Source organism: Charadrius vociferus, unplaced genomic scaffold (genome assembly GCF_000708025.1).
Source record: "Charadrius vociferus isolate BGI_N301 unplaced genomic scaffold, ASM70802v2 scaffold472, whole genome shotgun sequence".
NCBI classification, from domain to species: Eukaryota; Metazoa; Chordata; class Aves; order Charadriiformes; family Charadriidae; genus Charadrius; species Charadrius vociferus.
This window is the reverse complement of record NW_009647735.1, coordinates 9,755,997-9,775,149: the sequence shown is the minus strand read 5'-3', so window position 1 is coordinate 9,775,149 and position 19,153 is coordinate 9,755,997. Positions and strand designations below refer to the sequence as shown.

The 19,153-nt window shown below is 51.3% G+C and overlaps 1 protein-coding gene across 1 annotated transcript in view; it reads right to left on the bottom strand.

Moving 5' to 3' along the window:
• Positions 1-6,610: 6,610 nt before the first annotated feature.
• MED12 (mediator complex subunit 12) overlaps positions 6,611-19,153 on the bottom strand; it is a 34,660-nt gene continuing 22,117 nt past the window's right edge. The window contains 17 exon segments of the mRNA XM_009881814.1: positions 6,611-6,703; positions 6,951-7,058; positions 9,654-9,816; positions 11,175-11,392; positions 11,635-11,715; positions 12,742-12,947; positions 13,140-13,290; positions 13,619-13,996; positions 14,526-14,687; positions 14,961-15,096; positions 15,602-15,711; positions 16,108-16,197; positions 16,446-16,557; positions 16,643-16,804; positions 16,896-17,056; positions 17,349-17,420; positions 17,604-17,783. Of these exon segments, the coding sequence (XP_009880116.1) occupies positions 6,611-6,703; positions 6,951-7,058; positions 9,654-9,816; positions 11,175-11,392; positions 11,635-11,715; positions 12,742-12,947; positions 13,140-13,290; positions 13,619-13,996; positions 14,526-14,687; positions 14,961-15,096; positions 15,602-15,711; positions 16,108-16,197; positions 16,446-16,557; positions 16,643-16,804; positions 16,896-17,056; positions 17,349-17,420; positions 17,604-17,783 (2,583 nt within the window).

Below are 19,153 nucleotides of genomic sequence, written 5' to 3'. Positions count from 1 at the left end.
AGGACACCCGCACACCCCGCGGCACTCCACAAACGACCCCGTCTGTGGGGGCCCCTCCGCCCCGCCCGGGCATCCTCTTCTGCCCTGGGAATCCCTGCACCCCCCTGGGCATCCCACACCATCCCGGGCATTCTGCACCGCTCCGGGCATCCTGCACCATCCCAGGCATCCCTCACTGACCCGGGCATCCCTGCACCGCCCTGGGCATCCCTGCACTGCCCTTGGGCATCCCTGCACCGCCCCAGGCATCCTGCACTGCCCCGGGCATCCAGAATCCTGCCCCACTGCACCCTGCACCTGCCCCAGTCACTCGGCATGGGTCCCCTCCACCCCCCCAGCACATCCCCAGCAACTGGAGCCCACCACATTCTCCAGCCCCAACATCTTTCCTAATGGCCAGGGGAGCAGCCCCTGCCTCTCCCACTGCTCTGCAGCGGCCAGCTAGGGATGCCACATCCCAGCCTCAGCCCTGGGGCCAGGTGCAGCCTTGCCATCCATCCACCCCCTGCCATGCGTTTGCTGGCAGGCTCAGCAGCCACAGCCCCATAGGCCCCAGGAGCGCCGTCCAGCAAGACCCAGCACCTCTGTTGTTCCCCTTTCCTCCTGCTGTGACCCTTCCCAGCATGGGAATATCTATCCCTCCCACACACAGCCTCCTGGCAAGAACCACCTCTCCTCCAGTCTGCCTCTGCCCACGGTGGGACTACCACTCCATTTCAGTCCTGCCTGATGGGATTACAGAAATCATTTGAAACAGGGCATGGATTTGGGTCTTGCTGGATGTGTCTGGTCTCTGCCTCTCTCTGCCATAGCCAGCACAGCATCAGCTGAGATGCCTGATCAAAGAGGAGGACGTGCAGTTATGAGCAGACACCTCCATGCTCTCCAATCCGGGTGAGGAGAGCTGGGATCTGCCTCCTGCTGCCAGAACTGCAACCCAGACCCTACCCAGGCTCCGCAGAGTAGCCATTGCTTCCTGTTGAAGATGCTTGTGCAGCAGCATCTGAAGGCCAGGCATTTATTTTGGCTCTCCCACATGCCACCAGCACATGCCCTGAGTCGGTGAACATGCAGCCACAGGGAGGTCCCCACACCCTGACATACGTTGGGCTTCACCTGCTGCAGCACCTTCCGGCTGCTGCTGCAGAGCAGGTTGGAGCTTTCCTGCCCCAATCCCTCTCTAAGGGACTGCTTGCTGGTGGTTGGCAGCTTGACTGATTTTGATGCTGGCCTGTTATACGCAGGGTGAGCTGCACGCTGCCACGCTGTACGTCCCTGAGCAGACAACACGGTCCAGCGCCCCATGGGCTGGATGCACAACCCTGCCCCATGCCCACCAGCCTGGAGAAGCACCTCTGGACCAGTGTTGGGCTGCCCTGCATGGCTCCCTGTGTCCCACTGCCCAGCAAAACCAGTCCAGGATGGGGTCATGCCGCACAGCCACAGTGGTGCTGCGTGGCCCACTCCCCACCACAGGCAGCGCAGGGGGGAGGGCTGGGCACTCCCAGAGCTGCTCCGCTCCTGGCTTCAGCTGCTTGAGTGGGCAGCAATTGGTTTTCTTGCATGCCACCAGCTCCAACAGTGCCTAACAAGCTGCCTTTGCCCAGGGCACAGTCTGTAGGGACCACATGTGCCAGGCTGTCGGGTGGAGTGGGTGCGTAGGGTGGTGCCCACCCATCATCCCATGCCATGCCTTGTGCAACCACGGGCTTCTCCCCACATGCTGGGCACACACCATGAGGCATCACATGCCCGTGCCACCGTGCATGCATCCTGCCCAGGCACCCCCTGGGCCTGGCCCCTGCCTCCAGGGAGCCCAGCATCAAGCACACCCCCCACCACCCCAGACCACTGGCCACAGCAGGGCAGCCACACACGTTACTCAATGGGCAGCATGTAATAAAATCCCTCCAGTCGCCTCTGGCTCTGTCACAAGCAGCATTTAGCCACGGCTCAGAGAAGGAGCAGAAGGGCTGGAAGCTGTCAGACCTGCTTAAAATTGCCGTGGCTCGGCACTAACGTGCAGCAGAGCAGCAGCAGCTGCCAGGCACGCACCTGGGCTGGCAGAGTGCAGCTTCCCAGATGTGCCCCATGCTGTGAGCAGGTCCTGCCCCAGTCCCCACGTCCCCTCACAGCCTCCTGCGCCTGCTGGAACGCTCTGGGCAGCCAGAGGGTCTTGGACACTGGCAGCCCTGGGTCTGTCAGCACAATGGAGCTCTGGAGTCCTGCTCAGCCCACACGGACCTGGCCTGCCAAGCAGGCGGCAGGGCAGGAGGGAGCCATTTGCGGGAGGAAAGAGCAGGGGCAGCCCGGTTGCCAGGCCGTGCAGTCCCAGCACGGGGACAAGTCCTCCCCTTTCCCCCAGGGAGACAGGGTGGTCCTTTGGGTGCTTTCACCAGCTCCCTGGGGCCCTGAAGAGCACAAAGCAGGAGGTCAGCACCCAACACTGCACCCTCCTGCTGCAGCATCCCAGCCCTGCAAGCAGCACCCCACTGCCCCCCTGCCCAGAGCCCCCTGTGGCGGTGCTGTCTTCCACCACCCCGCTTCGGCTGCTGCAGAGAGCTGCCCTCCTCCCACCTCTGGCACAGCAGCGATGCAGAAGGCAGCATTCAAGATGCCACTCGGCGCAGGCTCAGCTGCCTCCCAGGGCTGGCAGAGGAGGGGGGCCGGTGGCCACGGCCACACATGCCAGGAAGAGGGGCATATTCTGCCCAGAGCGAGTGCCCAGCTCCTCCCCAGGCACTCCCTGTCACCACCCCAGGCAGGAGAGGGGGAGCACAGCTCTCCTCCTGCCCCAGCTGTGAGTCCCTCTGAGCAGGGACCAGCCCTGGCCACTAGCAGAGCTTCCACCTCAAGTCACCCAGCACAGGCTGCGGGCACACAGAGCCCTGGCCACCGGCCTCCCCTGGGGTATGAGGGGACAGGGGATAAGACAGGCTGCTCCCCAGCCTGATGCTCACGGAAGGGGACAAGCAGGGACACACAGAGGAAGCAGCCGTGCACACACATCCGTTCTCATTAATGAACGAGTCTGTCTCCATCAGGCCTGGTCAGCAACACCTTCCAACCCACCTGCAAGAACATGGCAGGAGCCTGGTGCACATACAAGTGAGGTGCAGGTCAGGGATGAGGAAGGTACCGTGCAGGTGTGGTGAGCCATCCTCTGCTCTCAGCTCACCTCCGGTTCTCAGGGCAGCAGACACAGGCCCATCAGCCGGCACACAGGGCACTGCCCTGGGTCACCAATGTCCCTCACAGCAGTCCCAGGTCCCTCCGTCCTCTCCACTCCCTAAGCTTGCCTTCTTGCTATGGCCTACCCTACACCACTGTTCATCTGCCCTTAGATCAAGATCAAGTGCATCTCCTCCACAAGTCCCTGCGAGCATCACCGTGTCCCGCACGGACAGGACATTGGTCAAGAAAAGCTAACAGAGGGACCACAGATCAACTGGTCCACAAGCAAATTGCTGAGGAAGAACGAAAGAGAGAAGAAAGGTGCTGGCTGTTCCCAGGTTCAACAGACAGCAGGAACAGAGAGCACTAAGCTAAAGGAGCCTGCTCCAGGCAGAGCCGAGACTCCATACCAGCAGGCTGCATTAACCAGGTCAAAAGTTGAGAATGCAGCGTGTTACTCAGCCAGAGAAAGCACTGTGGCTGGCAGGAAGGAGCTAGCAGAAGGAGGCTTAGTGCTTCTCAGCAAAACTGTGCTGAGATGAGAAGTAGTGTTGTGAGTGCTCTCGGTCTGCAGCTCCTCCTAGACTGCAGAGGTACCAGCTCGAGCATCTCGGGAACTGCTGTGGCTGGGAAACTGGGCTCGATAGCGCTCGGAATTACCCTGCAATATAACGCCCTCTGCTTTCTACCTCTGTCCTGGTGGAACACGCCACAAACTACTCGTAAAGCTCTTAATCAATACACAAATCCTACAAAGCTTCCGCAAACACTTGCAAGCATGTGAACACCAGCTTATGAAACAAACAGGGAAGAAGGGCTTTCCTTCCCAAACCAAATTGTTTACCCATTCACAAATGCTGAAAACGCAGCCATGAGTTCTGCTGAGAAAGAGATCAAGACCCTGTGCAGAGACGCTGCTGGGCTGTACTGGGAGGAGCGTCGAGGAAGAAAGGCAGGCTCTGAATACACACGCCTTTTGCAAAGTAAGCTCTCTGTATTCATTCGAGAATGTCTGCAGTACAGGGTTCATCTGGTATAAATAAAGTACAAAATTTTACAATGTCTTAATCATTATTTTAACAAAAATACTAAAAACTGAGTAAAAACTGAAACCAAAGTGGGAAGGGAGACTATCAGCCACAAGGGATTTCCATAAACGTTTGTAGAAATCGGATAGTAAAAACACTTTCTCTGTACAATAAAACCATCCTCCCGGCATCTCCCTGCGAGACGGGCAGCGGCAGCACTGGGGGCAGCCCCTGTTCGTGATCAGGCTGAAGAGGCTGTATCAGGTCCACAGTGATGTCTCCCTCCTGGATGAGGCTGAAGTGCCACAGATCAGTACCGTCCAAAGGGGTTGTTGTTCTGCTGTGTCTGTGTATCTGTTGAGGTCAAGACAAGAGTTAGACAATCACAGGGTCTGGTTCAGAAAAAGAGATCCCTCTCCCCACGTCACTGGCGCAGTACGAGAAGCGTGGCACAGGCCATGGGAAGAAAAATGTAACTTTTATGGCACTCCCTGCTCTGTTCATTTGTCTGAGCCTTCAGGCAGCAGTGCAGTGAGGACCCCACATTCTTCGAGGAAGAGACAGATATGTGCCAGTCCCAATCCTGAAGCTTCTCCGGAGATCTCTCCGTCCCTCCTGGTGGAACTGGTGCATCATAACAAAGCCCTGAAAGGTAACAGCTAGCTGGGAGGATGAGTTTATGGATGAATTATTTCTGATTTTGAAAGAAAATCAGCCCTGTAAGATTTCCCAGCACCTGCAGCCATACAAGCTGCTCAGACAACTAGTGTCAAACACTCATCTGGACGCACACCCAGAAACCAGAGTTCGCGAAGGTTTTGGAGACAGCTATCCTGACTCCCTGTCAGTATCTCAGTACAAATGAAGGACATGCCCAGAGGATTTCCAGACGGCACAAAAAGAGCAACAAACATGGTAAAGTTATATTCATGAACCTCACAAACTTCCAAACTGCTGGGACTGATGTTTTGTGATGTACAGTGCTCACAGTATACTTGGGTACTGTCCAATAAGTAGGTTTTTTCCTAGTTTTTTTCCTGAAATCCCATCAGCACGTTTGACCCTAAGTCAGGCTAAGTAAAAGGAGACCAGTGTAACCTGGCTAGCCTGCTCTCCTCAATGCTGCTGGACAACAGCACATTCAGGGACTCCTGTGAGCCTCCTAATGCAGCCTATCCTGGGCTCCAAGTATTCTTATCCCCCTCCTACAGGCTGTTCTTGGTTTATGTCCTGCTTTCCACTCCATCCCAGACACTACAAATAAGAACTCCATATGGTTCCTGGTGGAACTGATGCAAACCCAATGAGGGAGCGGGGAAGCTGCATGCTGACACATGGCTGCATTGGACCCACGCGTCTGTTCCACATAAACCAGCTCCGTTTGCTGTACAGACAGGATGCAAAAATACGGGTATTCTGCTATATTCAGATTCTTATATGAGGTCTTCCTATACTTGAATGTCCTGGCTGGGATCCTTGCACAGACTTGCAGTTTGTGAATCAGGCTAGTGGGAAACTTTGCACATTAAAACTTCTGGTTTGGGGAGGTTTTTTTTGGTCACAAGGACTAAGAATTTTCCATCAGGGAGCAAGTATAAGTACAATTTCCAAGCCCCCACTCCATACATTATTACATCTAGCAGACTCACATCATGCTGAAAAAAAAAACCAAAAAAACCAAACAAAACCAACCTGTGCAGTCAATTTCTGGGCATTTTCATAAGATGTGTGACGTTTTCATGGTGGAAAAGCCAGCAAGGTGACAGTAAAACAGCAGGCCAATCAGAAGGGAACTGCACAGACACTGGCTTCTGTTTCTAGATCCCCCAGCCAGCAGTTCAATACAGATTATAGGAATACAGTGCCAGACTGAACACCATTTATGTCATCACCCTGTCTGTGGTTGCAGCCACAGAAGCCCACAGAACACCGCAAACACAGCAAGTGTGCAGCAGCGCTTCCCAGAGTACCCTCCCTGCCTCTAAGCAGTCTTGTCCTGATCACAACACAAACACAGTGTCTCTGCGTCATCCACCAAGTGAGTGCCCCAGGATTGCAGCCTCCCTGTGCTCCTCAGAGGTCACCTGCAGCAGAGGAAATACCTCTGAATGCTTTAAAGCTGCAGACTGGATCCTTTCGGGAAAGCTACATGGCAGCCCCTACAAAGGCTCGGCTCCCTCATCCCTCTGCAGGCAGCAGGAAGAAGGTCTGGAAGATTGCTCACAAGCTGGCAAGCACTGCCTGCCCTGCTGCTGTGCCCCCTTGGGCCAGGAGCTCTAAGTCCTGATGCCACCTTCCTGCCAGCACCATTTATGGCCTCAGACAGTCTGGCTTGGCCTTGCTTTGCTACACCAGGGTACTTGCAATAGAAAACAGCAGGGAGGAGACTAGGGACAGGATGAAGAACTCTAAGGCTTACTGGAAAGCTGCTGTTGAAGCTGTCGAACCAGAGCAGCTGTTTGCTGCTGCTGCTGTGTCTGCTGAAGGCCCTGGCGCTGGAACTGCAAAGAGAGAAACGTAGTTATAGCCACACCAACTGGCTGGCAGCCTCCATGTTCACACAAGCCCCGGGAAGTGCAGGGGAAGTACAAGGGGGAGGATGCACGTGGAGCACCACTGGATTTGAGCCGGACTATCCCATCCCTCTGCCTCCAAGGGAACACTCACAATGGGCTGCTGGGGGGGAAGAGCCTGCATCCCCAGCCCGGGGGGCTGGCCCTGCGCCTGTGGCTGAGGCACTGTGGAGACCTGGGGTTGCTGCTGCGGCTGTGGCTGCGGTGGCTGTGGCTGCTGTTGTTGTTGTTGTTGCTGCTGCTGCTGCTGTTGTTGCTGTTGTTGTTGCTGCTGCTGTTGCTGCTGTGAAGACAAAAGAGAAGGGACCATCAGGGAACTATCTGGACAATGCACACAGCAACAGGGCACAGGAAGGGCCGAAGGAGTAAGGATGTTCCATGCATTAACATACTCTCTTACACTGTTTTCCTCACAGGTACCCAAATTACTCAAATTTCACCAGGACCCTGCCCTGGGCTGAGAAATGGAAAGAAATAAGAGACAGTAACAAAGTTCTTCTGCAAGATGAGGTAACAACAGATGGCAGGAAGAGAACTACAAGTCTGCTGGTCAGCTGGGGAACGACTAGGAGCAAACAAGATACAAGAATAGAAAACAACTAAGAGCTACCTCAAGAGGTTAGCTGGTTCATCTCTTGCCTCCTGGTTAAGATCAGCAATACTGACTTTGCCGTGTATTTGCCTGACCTGTTCTCAAAATTTTTCCAGAGGTAGCAACAGAGCTCCTATAACCTCCCTACGCAATCCACTCCAGGCCACAGTTACTCCTACTGCCGGAGTTTTCCCTAATCTCTACCCTGAATATTGCTGTTTCAGCCTTTCCTTCTCAGTCACATTCCCCAACTCTTCAATCTGTCCTGCTGCCCTTCTCTGCCACTCATATCAGCTGGTGTTCCACTTCAGTAAAAAGATGTGGACAAAACTGGGTGCAGCGCTCCAACCTAGATGTTGACAGAACTACTTACAGTGAGAAGAATATTCAGCATGTTGAACTTGGGAGTCAATATACCCACAAATCTTGAGTTTTTTTAAATTTCTCCTAATTTTCAGACATTTCTCCCATCTGCCAATGTAGTTTTGAATGCTCCAGATCAACAGAAGAATTTCTACCAGAAGTATAAAGCTACTAAAAAAACCCCAACATGGTGATGCTAGGTACAGTTCAAATCACTGGCTCAAAAGGGTAAGGTTCAAACCTTGAACAGACTCAGAAAACACAAAAAAAATACAATCGGGGAGGGACAGTATCTTATGAGAGGTTAGAAAAACCTGACCTATGGAAGCTGCAAGTGCTCCCTAGGAATACACTGGGTAAACATCAGAGAGAAAGAAGAGCCCATAAACAACAGGACACAGTGGACAATAATAATTGGATACAAGAACCGGTCACAAACACATTGAGGCTTGGATCAAGGATTCAACCCAAAGGGAGTGAGTTTCTAGAACAGCCCCTTAACTTCCATCTTCAACCAGTCTGGCCACTTCAGTTCATGAAATGGATGCTATGACCTGGGTGCACAAGAAAGCAGATGACTGACTAAATGAGCCAGGATACCCCTCCCGATTTCATGTCCTCCCTTCTTGCAACAGCTGACAACCAACCCATGCAAGACAAACCAAAAGACCATCCGTCCTTTCTACAAGCTGCTGCATCATGACAGTCAACTCAAGCATCAGGAGTCTGCTCTGCATCTGGTATGCCTCTGATAACGCAGAAGTCACAGTAACAGGGGAGATTTGGGGTGGTCTGCTTTTTTTTCTTCTAAGCAGCCAAGCAATGTCAGCTAAAAACTGAAGGTACACATGAAGTTACTGAGCAAGGAGAAGTGCTAGCAATTTGTCTGAGGCATGATTTTTTTCTAAATATGAGTGATGGAGAATGCTAAAAGAAACCAAGTGAATAGTCAGGGGGTGCTACTCATCAAAAGGACTAAAAGCTGCTGACCATGCTACAGGCAGTCTCTTGTCCAGTGCAAGGCAGCAATTCTCAAATACTGCTGACTGCAGCTCTCTGCAGGAACCACTGTCTTGCTCAGGCCCCTCTCAGAACACAAAGCCTCAGCACTCCGTGCCATGTAAAGTCTCCCCACATTCTACAGGTTTGCTAGGCCTTGTCATAAGGTGTGCAACTCGCCAATTAACCCAAACTATTCCTATGTTTCTCTGTCAATTCATTTCTGTAACTCCAAGAAATGTATTCATATCACATATACGTATTTAATATTTCTAAGACCATAAAGCAAATCCATGGAATACTCATGTCTGTTGACACATGCCCGTGAACTTCTTTGAACCTAGAGAATTGGGTCTAACAGCTTACTTCAGAGCAGTTTTTCACCACCCGCTCTCAGATGTGGAGTACACGGACTGATTCACACCAGATTTCCTGCCATTGGAAACTGCAACCGACGCTTATTTTGTTCTTGTGAAAATGCATCTACACCCCTAAAAATGATCTTGTAAGGAATAAGTGTACCCACTCTTTGTGTGGCCAGGGGCATTTTCACTTTGAAATGTTGCAAGAGCCAGAAACAAAGACAGCTAGCTTTCTGCACAATCTTCTGGGCTCAGCTGGAGCAGGAAGAGGTGGGATGCAGGCCACAGAGGACTAAACAGACCTTTACTGCTCCTAACTGCCCTTTGGCTCATGCTGGGTGACTGGAAAAAGGCAGTGCAGCAGGTGTCTCCATCAGGAGTGGCCAGCTCTAAGGAAGGGAGAACCGCCTAGCAAATTATTACAGACAGCCCCCAACAGAGTTGACATCCTTCCTGGCACAGAGGGGCAGAGCAGAGCACAGCACTGCTGACACAGAGGTAAGCAGTACTGGGCAAGCCACGTCCAGCTCCAGCAGCCTTCCTCCTGTCAGAAACCACTCACCCTCAGCATCTGCTGCTGCTGTTGTTGCTGCTGTCTCAGGTACTGCTGCTGCTGCTGGTCAGGCAGTATCTGGCTGGGTCGAATGGCTGAGGGAACTCCTTGTGGACCCAAATGGTTCATCCCACTCATCATGGGGGTCTGCTGTATTGACTGGTGAGGAAATCTGCACGAGAAAAGGACAAGCTCATGGAGTAAAAGATTCATGGACAACCAGCTGCTTTAATCCAAACCCAACTTCTGCCATCAACAAGACAGACAGCCCAAACAACCCCTTGCAACCCATGCTGCCTCTCTGCAGAAAGGTGAGGGACACCAGGGCCTCTCAAGGGTTTCATCCAACCTGTTTTTCTAGAAGTGCTAAGTAACAGTCCTCATTCCACTGTTCTGCATATCTGCTCAGGAGCAGTGGAAATCCCAGATCACAAAATTGTACAATAGTTTGGGTTGGTAGGGACTTTTAAAGGCCATTTAGTCCAACCCCCCCGGCATGAGCCAGGACACCTTCAACCAGATCAGGTTGCTCAGAGCCCCGTCCAATCTGGCCTGGAATGTTTCCAGGGATAGGCCATCCACCACCTCTCTGGGCAACCTGAGCCAGTGTCTCACCACCCTCAGCATAAAACATTTCTTCCTTATACCTAGTCTAAATCTCCCCTCTTTTAGTTTAAAGCTATTATCCCTTGTCCTATCTCAACAGGCCCTGCTAAAAAGTTTGTCCCCATCTTTCTTGTAAGTCCCCTTTAAGTACTGGAAGGCCACAAGAAGGGTTCCCTGGAGCCTTCTCTTCTCCAGGCTGAACACCCCCAACTCTCTCAGCCTGTCCTCCCAGCAGAGGAGCTCCAGCCCTCCCAGCATCGCCAAGGCCTCCTCTGGCCCCGCTCCAACAGGTCCATGTCTCTCCTGTGCCGAGGCCCCAGAGTTGGAGGCAGCACTGCAGGGGCTCCAGAATCCCCTCTCTTGCCCTGCTGGCCGTGCTGCTGGGGATGTAGCCCAGGGTGACGGTGGCTTTCTGGGCTGTGAGCGCACATTGCTGGCTCGTGTCCAGCTTTTCATCCACCAGTTTCCTCAAGCCCTTCTCAGCAGGGCTGCTCTCCATCCCTTCATCCCCCACCCTGTATTGGTACTGGGGGTTGCCCCGACCCAGGTGCGAGACACTGCACTTGGCCTTGTTGAACCTCACAAGGTTCATGAGATCTAGCCTTTTGATGGTGATCTGCTGGTTAGATTTAAAACCAAAACTATGTCTTTCCCAGGTCATTTTGCTCATACGTCCCAATTCCATCTTTCTCTGGCTGGTAACAGTGTCTTCTGTCCACGACTAGCATCTCTGAATTCCATCCTGTCTCTCTGTTTCTTCCCAGGACTGAAAACTGATGTTCCCCTGAGGGTGCGAAGGACTCAGATGCTGTATAAAACAGCACAGAGAACAGGCTTTTCACACATAGCTGTTAGGGTTGTCTGAGCAGACCAGGGAAGCCCTTGAAGAAATACAGCTTATTAATACCCAGTAGTGGGAGGTACCTCTGTGTGTTGCCCAAGGTGTGCCCATAGCCAGGGGCCTGCTGGTGTACGTAGCCACTTGGTCTCTGCTGCATCTGTCTAACAGGGTCCACGAGGGCAGGATTCGAGCTGGGGTGGGAATTCTGATAGGGCTGGCCAGAATAGGTAGGGGGTACCATCGTGCCTGACTGGGAAGGGTGCTGCTGAAGGCCTATGTGGGAGACGTAAGGTGTGTAACCCTGAAATGAAACAAAAAACCTTTATCAGTCATGGGGTAAGGCACAAAACAGAACGTGGAACACAGGACATCAGCCTCCTGTAAATACTGTCACAAGGCTGCTCATCTCTGGGATTCAGATTCATGCTGCCCAGTAACTGAGGGGTGAAGAGTCAAGACATTTCAGGATTTAGCAGCAGAAAGGAAGATTCTGCTCTGTGCTGGAGCCAGATTCCAGTCTTACTTGCTGTCACTCCCACTCACCTGGGAAGGCTGCAGTGCTCCATAGGATGGGGCTGGAGCCATCTGGCGCACAGGCTGTTGTCCCATTATGCCTTGGCCCTGCTGCAAGGCAACAGAGAAACACTGTTTTCAACATCTCCAAAGGGCCGGACATTACTGCTCTATTCTTGGCAGCTCCCACCAAAGCAGACAAGTAGCTTTACTGCTAAACCTATGAGGTTGCTGCACAGCGTGTGCACAGCTAATGACTTCTGCCCTCACTCCAACACGGGACAAATAGGCCACTAACGTCCCTACCACCCCACAGCCAGGATGTGCCCCTCTCACTGCCCAACAGCCACAGACACCCCAGTGCACCTCACTAACAGCCTCCGCCAACTGTTAGTGACGTGGGCCCACAAAGTAGGTGGCAAACAGTGCTGCACCAGAAGAAGAGACAAGAAACAATGTCTTTCCAGGGCAGAAACACAGACAGGGTTGGAGAGTTCTGGCTAGAAGGGACAGCCCCAGCAAACAGCTTGGGCTTGCTGTACTGTGGGGTCCAACAACAGCAAGAGCATACCTTGGACTTATCACAGAATGGTTGGGGTTGGAAGGGACCTTAAAGATCATCTCTTTCCAACCCCCCTGCCATGGGCAGGGACACCTCCCACCAGACCAGGTTGCTCCAAGACCCATCCAGCCTGGCCCTGAACACCTCCAGGGAGGGGGCAGCCACAGCTGCTCTGAGCAACCTGGGCCAATGTCTCACCACCCTCAGAGTGAAAAATTTCTTCCTGATATCTAATCTAAATCTAGCCTGTTCCAGTTTGAAGCCATTTCCTCTTGTCCTATCACTACATACCCTTGCAAAAAGTCCCTTCCCAGCTTTCCTGTAGCCCCTTTAGGGACTGGAAGGGGCTCTAAGGTCTCCCCGGAGGCTTCTCTTCTCCAGGCTGAAGAACCCCAACTCTCTCAGCCTGTCCTCATAGGAGAGGTGCTCCAGCCCTTGGATCATCTTTGTGGCCCTCCTCTGGACCCGCTCCAACAGGTCCCTGTCCTTCTTATGCTGGGGGCTCCAGAGCTGGACGCAGTACTCCAGGTGGTGTATCACGCGAGCATAGTAGAGGGGTAGACAGGTAGACTTACCAACTTTGCTTGAAGCTGCTGCCTCAGTATCTGTCCCTGGGACACTGGAGGCTGCTGTCTGTACACTGCTGGCTTGTAGGAGGGGTCAATGCCCATCATGCTCCCCATCCCTGGAGGCAGCACACCGCTATAGGGAGGACGACTCTGAACGAGTTTCCCCAGTGGCATGCGTACAGGTCTGTAGGATGTATCCAGGCGAGGGCCACCTGCAAGAGGAAGAGAAATAGGCGGACTAGTCACATGCTATTGCTGAGCCTTTTAGCCCCAGAATGACTGTTCATCACTATATCTAGACACACGACAGGCAAAAAGGGAAAGTGTAGGGACGTCTCACAGAAGGGGTTCTTACAAGAGGTTCCCAAAAAGGTGCAATATGGTCACTTCTCCTGTGCACCTACCTGCTGGAAGAGGCTGATTCTGGGCATAGAGACCCACTGGTGATTGCCCATATGCCAGCCTTGACATAGTGGTTCCTGACTGGTGATGCAAGAGATCTGTAGGCATACCAACTCCGTATGAAACCCCTCGGCTAGGACCCAACACAAAGTCCTGCAAAGACAAAGGAGGAGTAAGAAAGATCAACGTGCGCTGGGAATTCATGAATGGATGAAGAGTATGAAAGGGTTGCTAAATCCACAGGAGGAAGCCTGGGATGGTATCTGAGTTGGACAGCCCCCTTCCCTCCCATCAGGGATTAAGAAAATGTTTGTCCTGCCCCAGGCTAGAGAGAGCAGGATAGAGCTCCAGCACACCCAGCCAAATGCATCCCATCTTCACCATTACACTGCCCTCCGGCTCCTCAGGAAGACTCAAGGGAGTGCTCTGTGATTAGGAGGGGTGGACACGGGAGGTCCATAGCTGTTGGGCAGTCAATTACCTCAGTTTTGCTGGCAGACTGGTTGCGTTTCTTGGTTTTGCTCTGTTTCTTCTTGCGTTCTTCAGTAGAGGTGGCAGGATTGGAGCTTGTTTTGTCAGTCTTAGCTGGTTCCGCAGCTTTCTTCTCTGGCTCTAAAGCCACAGGTGTAGGAGGCTCCTCCTCTTCAGGGGGCAGTGGCAATGGCTCCAGATAGTAGCTGCGGGGCTTGGGTTTCAAGTGCGTGTGGTATAGAAGAAGCCTCTGCTGCTCCTCAAATCTAGACACCTTGCGATCCACACGGACTGTCCCAAACCATCCCCAGGAGAGGGGGGCTGAGTGCTTTAAGCCCTCAAACAGATCCCAAGGGGAAATCTTCTGCTTTGTGGAGACTTGCAATCCCTTTAAAGCAAAAGAGAGAAGAAGCTCCAATTCCCTGTTATTTCTCCTACAAGGACCCAGGAATCCCTATGCTTTCTTCAGGTTCTATTCCAATTGTTCCAGAAAACAGCCTGAGCCCTTCCTAATCATCCCTGCTTTTCCATGTGCAAAGCAGTCACTTCTAAAGGCCTTCATCAACAACTGCCAGTCTCCTTCATCCCATCTCTGCCAGTCTCCTGCACTGCCCAGTAACTCACATGACAGGGATTATCGGTTTCTCTTTATGCTTTATACAGCCATAAATACAAACCCAAAGTTAAAATAACTTCTCAGGCCATAGCCAGCACATATCGCCAAGCATTAACACCCAGCTTTGCCCTTTTTGGACATGGTTATGTGCCAGCTTGTCTGCATGCAGCCAGCCACTTCAAGCTCAGAAGGCAACAAGGTGCTGCATATAGATGCCTCCAAGCTGTGTACTCAAGGCATCAGAGGACAAGGTGACACCTGCACTCAGGAGCTGTGATGCAGACTAAAAAGCTTCACTTACCTCCTTCTTGAAGATAGAGTCAAATCCAGCTATTTTATTGCCTTTGGTGTCAATAAGGGATCCCTGAGGTTCACAGGTGATAACGTCTCGGGTCTGCTTGGGAAGCGGCAGTAGCTGTCGCACCTTCTCCAAGCTGTCAGATTGCCGGTCCCCCAGCTCTTTCTGCACAAGTGTAATAGAGAAGACTTGAAGAATCACTCAGGAAAGGTCATCCAAAGCCCACCCGTGCCTCTTCTGGTGTCAATGTCCATCCCTACATTACCTCTCACCTTTCTACCCTTCAGCCCTACAGAGCCACTGGGGCCACCCTCACTGTTTCATCTGAACAGCAGCCAACAGGACAAGTACCATTCGTGAGACACAGGCAAATCTGCATAGCTGGACAACCCCGACACATCACACACTGCTCTCCATACCGGGCCTGGTGTCCCTCACCCTGAGTTTCTTGACAAGATTCATGTATGCCCGCTTGTTCTCCTCCATGCTGCCCTGAGAAATGCTGGACATATCAGCAGCCAGGGTGCCGTTGATGAGAACACTCAGCATGTCCAACACGGTGGTGAAGAGCTCACTGTTGATCAAAGCAGAAAGGTCAAAGTTACCTGAGAAGCAGATATAAAGCCTCTGCCATCATAGTAACACCAAACATTATTAGATTGCCAAGAGCACTGCCTACAGTCAGAAGTGCCAAGCGCTCTTTAGACTAACCTCCCACACTAATACTCCTTTTGCTTATATACCACAGGGCGTTCACACTTGAGTCAAGTACAGTATCACAGATTAAGACTGGCCTCCTGTCTATCCATTTAGCTTCTCCAAAAAGCAGGTCCAGACTCAGCTCTCCCCTGCCTACCTCTCTCCATTTGGAAAGCCAAGTTTGCTCTGGATATGTCAAAGTGCACTTGGATATTAAGACCTAGGTCATAGCCTGCTATTACTCCAAAGCCTCTTTCGGCTGTCACAGTACGTCTGACAGATCGTCTAGAGAGACAGCTAGCTCACATGAGAAGAGGGGGCATGCTAACGACTGCCTCCCTTGGGAAGTGTATGGGATCAGAAGTCAGCCACAAAGTTACTTGTTTGACTGCATGTCCACGGTGCCACTGCTGATGATGTCCAGGAGAAGCACAGCCCATTCAGTTGTCTGCTGTGTACTGCGTTGAACTGTGTCAAACATTCCCCCCACCTGGCAGAGAAAAGTAGTTTATTCACAAGGACACCATGAAAAAACACTAAGATTTAAAAGTGAGAAAGAAGCCTAGACCAGAGCAACTCCTACTGTTTTTTTTTGATGCAAGTAGTAGTGTTGTCAACTGCAAAAGCATTGAAATGGGAAGGCACATCTCCAAAACAGAGACCAGGGCTGTGGATTTCATCCTAGTGAAATAGACCAAGGGAGTTTTTCCATGCACCCTATCCCACTCAGGGCTCACGACCTAGAAGCTGTACATGTGCCTCTCCTACTTCCTTGCCTCAGGACATATATAGCCTCTCCACTGTGTGCGTGTGTGTTCAAAAAAAGGAAAAAAGGCAGCCAACTTTTCACTCCATGTGGTTAAGCTCTTTTTCTGCAACTGCTCACCAAATTCAGGCGTAGTTTCAGGGCCTCATGCATCAGCTGCTTGGCTTTGCAGTCATCTTGGTACTGATCTTCCCGCCAATTCGTAACAATCTAAAAAATTTAGAAGGGAAAACAGACCTCACAAGCTATACACTGAAGTTTATAGAGAGCAGCTTGTACTGCCCACTATCCATTGACTCAGACATGGTCAGCTCAAGCACCCTATACCAACCAAGGTAAGATCTTTGCCTTATTGAGCATATAATCAGACAGACATCATCTCCAAGAACATGTCCAAGAACCTGTCTACTGAGGGAGTAAGCCCTTGAGGAAAGTGAGGGGAGAAGCAAGACACCTACCTGCTGGACCTGACTGTACAGAGAGGTGAGGAGGCCCTCCCGCTGCTCATCCTGTCCCTTCAAGCAAGTTAGCACCAGTGACAGAAATGGCTGCTGGCTCAGGAGGGACATGCTGCACAGAGAACAAAGATGGAGCTGTACTGCCAGGCTGGGGGATCAGTACAGCAAGCGTTGCCTGCCCTTTCCCCAGGACTCACCTCTTCTGCTTCTGGCGGTCCCGCTCTTTGCGGGATGATGACCCCAGATGTTGTCCTTTCTCCAGTTCTTCTCCAGCAGCTTTCAGCACATGGCCCTGCACTGATGTTGGAAGCTTGGCAATCAGAGGGGCCACCAGCCACACTCCTGATCTCTCCAGGGAGCTGTGACAACACAGGGGAGAAAAGCCGTTTGCAATCCAACCTATGATTCAGACTCATCTACAAGGCAGCTGCGTGCTGGGACTACACCTACCTGAGGATGGGTTTGGATTTGTTGCTGGCAGGTGTAGCACTGGCTGAGCTACTGATATTGTTGACTCCATTGCCAGCAGAGCTAGCAGAGCTGGTCTCTGCTGACTGCTGGAATACCTCAATGGTGGCCTTGGCTATATTTTCTAACAAGGAATTCATCTCCTGGAGATAGGGAAGAAAAGACAGCCAAGTCCTTCTCTGAGAGCACCCATTGACAGGGCTTGCACATATCAACACAACTCAGTACAAACCCAGTCTGCCTACTCCCGGATGGCTGCTGCTCTTTGGGTCTCAGATTCATCGCATCCTTCTCATGCTTGGCTTTCACAGGCCTGAATCCCTCTTTGTTTACTTTCTCCCTATTCCCACTTCTGCCAGGCCATCTCCCCACAAGCAGCCACTTTAACACTGGCAACACACATCCCGGTATGGTCCCCTCTGAGCAGAAACTCACATTGTTTGCTGTCTGCTTAATCATGAGCTGCAGTTCCAGCGAGGACTGCCTCATGGTCCACTGGTCCAGATTCTGGAACACACACACACATACTTCGTATGAATCCTTATCTCATTTCAAACTACATCAACCCACACCCTCAGCTTCCATGATAATGAGTGTGAAACCCCTCAGAGGGCTGCACTTTGGACAACCCAACTCTAATGTTATGTTAGACAATTACTAGGACACTCAGATTCTGCCAGGAGCCTGTACCTGTAAGATGCGTTTAATCCTCTGCCGCTGAGGATTTTCCCCTTCCTCATTGTCCAAGAGCCGGTGTGGATAACAAATCAGCTGCATCAGTCTCTGGGCCTGTGTGCTGCTCAGGACAGGATCCTGCAGGTCATTGCTGTCTTCACAGAGGGACTTCAGACATCGCTCACCTACCCACTCCTGCAAGATGAAGCCAGAGTCAGCACAGCCAAACCGATGTCTAGATTCCAAACGCGCACCCCTGCTTTCAACCTCTGAGAGATATGGGGAACACATCAAACTCATAAAAACCTTATTAGTACGCAGTTATGCCTGATAATTATTTCTCTTCATGAACAGTACTATCCTGATTCAGCAGGCGTCAGGAACAGCACAGCAATCACAACAGAGGAAACATCAACTTTGACAAGTCAGCAGTGGTGAAACACAGTAGCTGCTGTTTCTTTTGATAAAATATTGGTATGATTTAATAGTACACAGTCACCGCCATGCCCAGGCTCCACCAACAATGCTGCTTAGGCTCAAAAGATCAGAAGGGATCACTTAAAATTACTTGGTCTATTTCCTGCACAACAAAGCCCTGGAGCCATCCTAAATTAAGTAATTCAGGGCTGCAGCTAAGGCTAAAAACTAGAACATGTCTTAAGGAAAAGCACACCCCTTAATTCTCAAATAGTGATGGAAAACACACTACCATCCTTAGTGAAAAACAATGACTTTACTTCTCAAAGCCTGGAAGGGGAAAACAACTGACTGGACACAAGCCATCTGTAAAGTCACAAACCATGAGGAGAAAGTAGACAGAAAACTACTCCTGTCAGCCTCTCAAATTCAGTTGGTGGTCCCTAAATGTATAATAATAAAGGTAGCAGTTTCCAAAACAAACATGAGGTAGGTACTTCTTCACACAATTTACAGTTAACCTGCAGCATTCGCTACTGCAGGATTTTTTCATATTGAAAATCAGTTAGGCAAATTCATGAAATTAAAATCTACAGAGGACTGCTATATAAGCACTTCTGCAGCTGCAGAGCAAGTCTGATCAGAGAATTCTTCCACTGAAAAGTGACAACCAGAGAAGAGATGAGGATCCAGTTCATGAAGCACAGGTGCTGGTGCTAAGCCTAGAAAGCTGGGAACAGTCCCTCTCAGCAGCAGACAGCACTCTAAGCACTAAGCAGAGCACAAAGATCAGAAAGGCTAAATGCCTGATTTGAAATCCTTGTGAAACCACAGCCCAGATCTTCAACTTCATCCCAGATGAAATGTCCACTTTGCCAATACACGTGATGTGGTGATACCTTCAACACCTATCACATTTCTCCCCTCCAGTGTTGCTACATCATAATCTCTTGAAGCTTGTCTTCCTTGTGTATGTAATATGCCTATCCTTGGGAAGCCCTTTTTGTCACTTGCTCAGCTTCCTACAAGAAATCAGACTTCACCTCTGATCCACTTTATTCGTATAAAGTCACAAATAAGTATGAAGTCAACTACCACCTTCAACCTTGAGGGACTTCTAGCTTCTCTCACTCTGCAACATTTCCCTA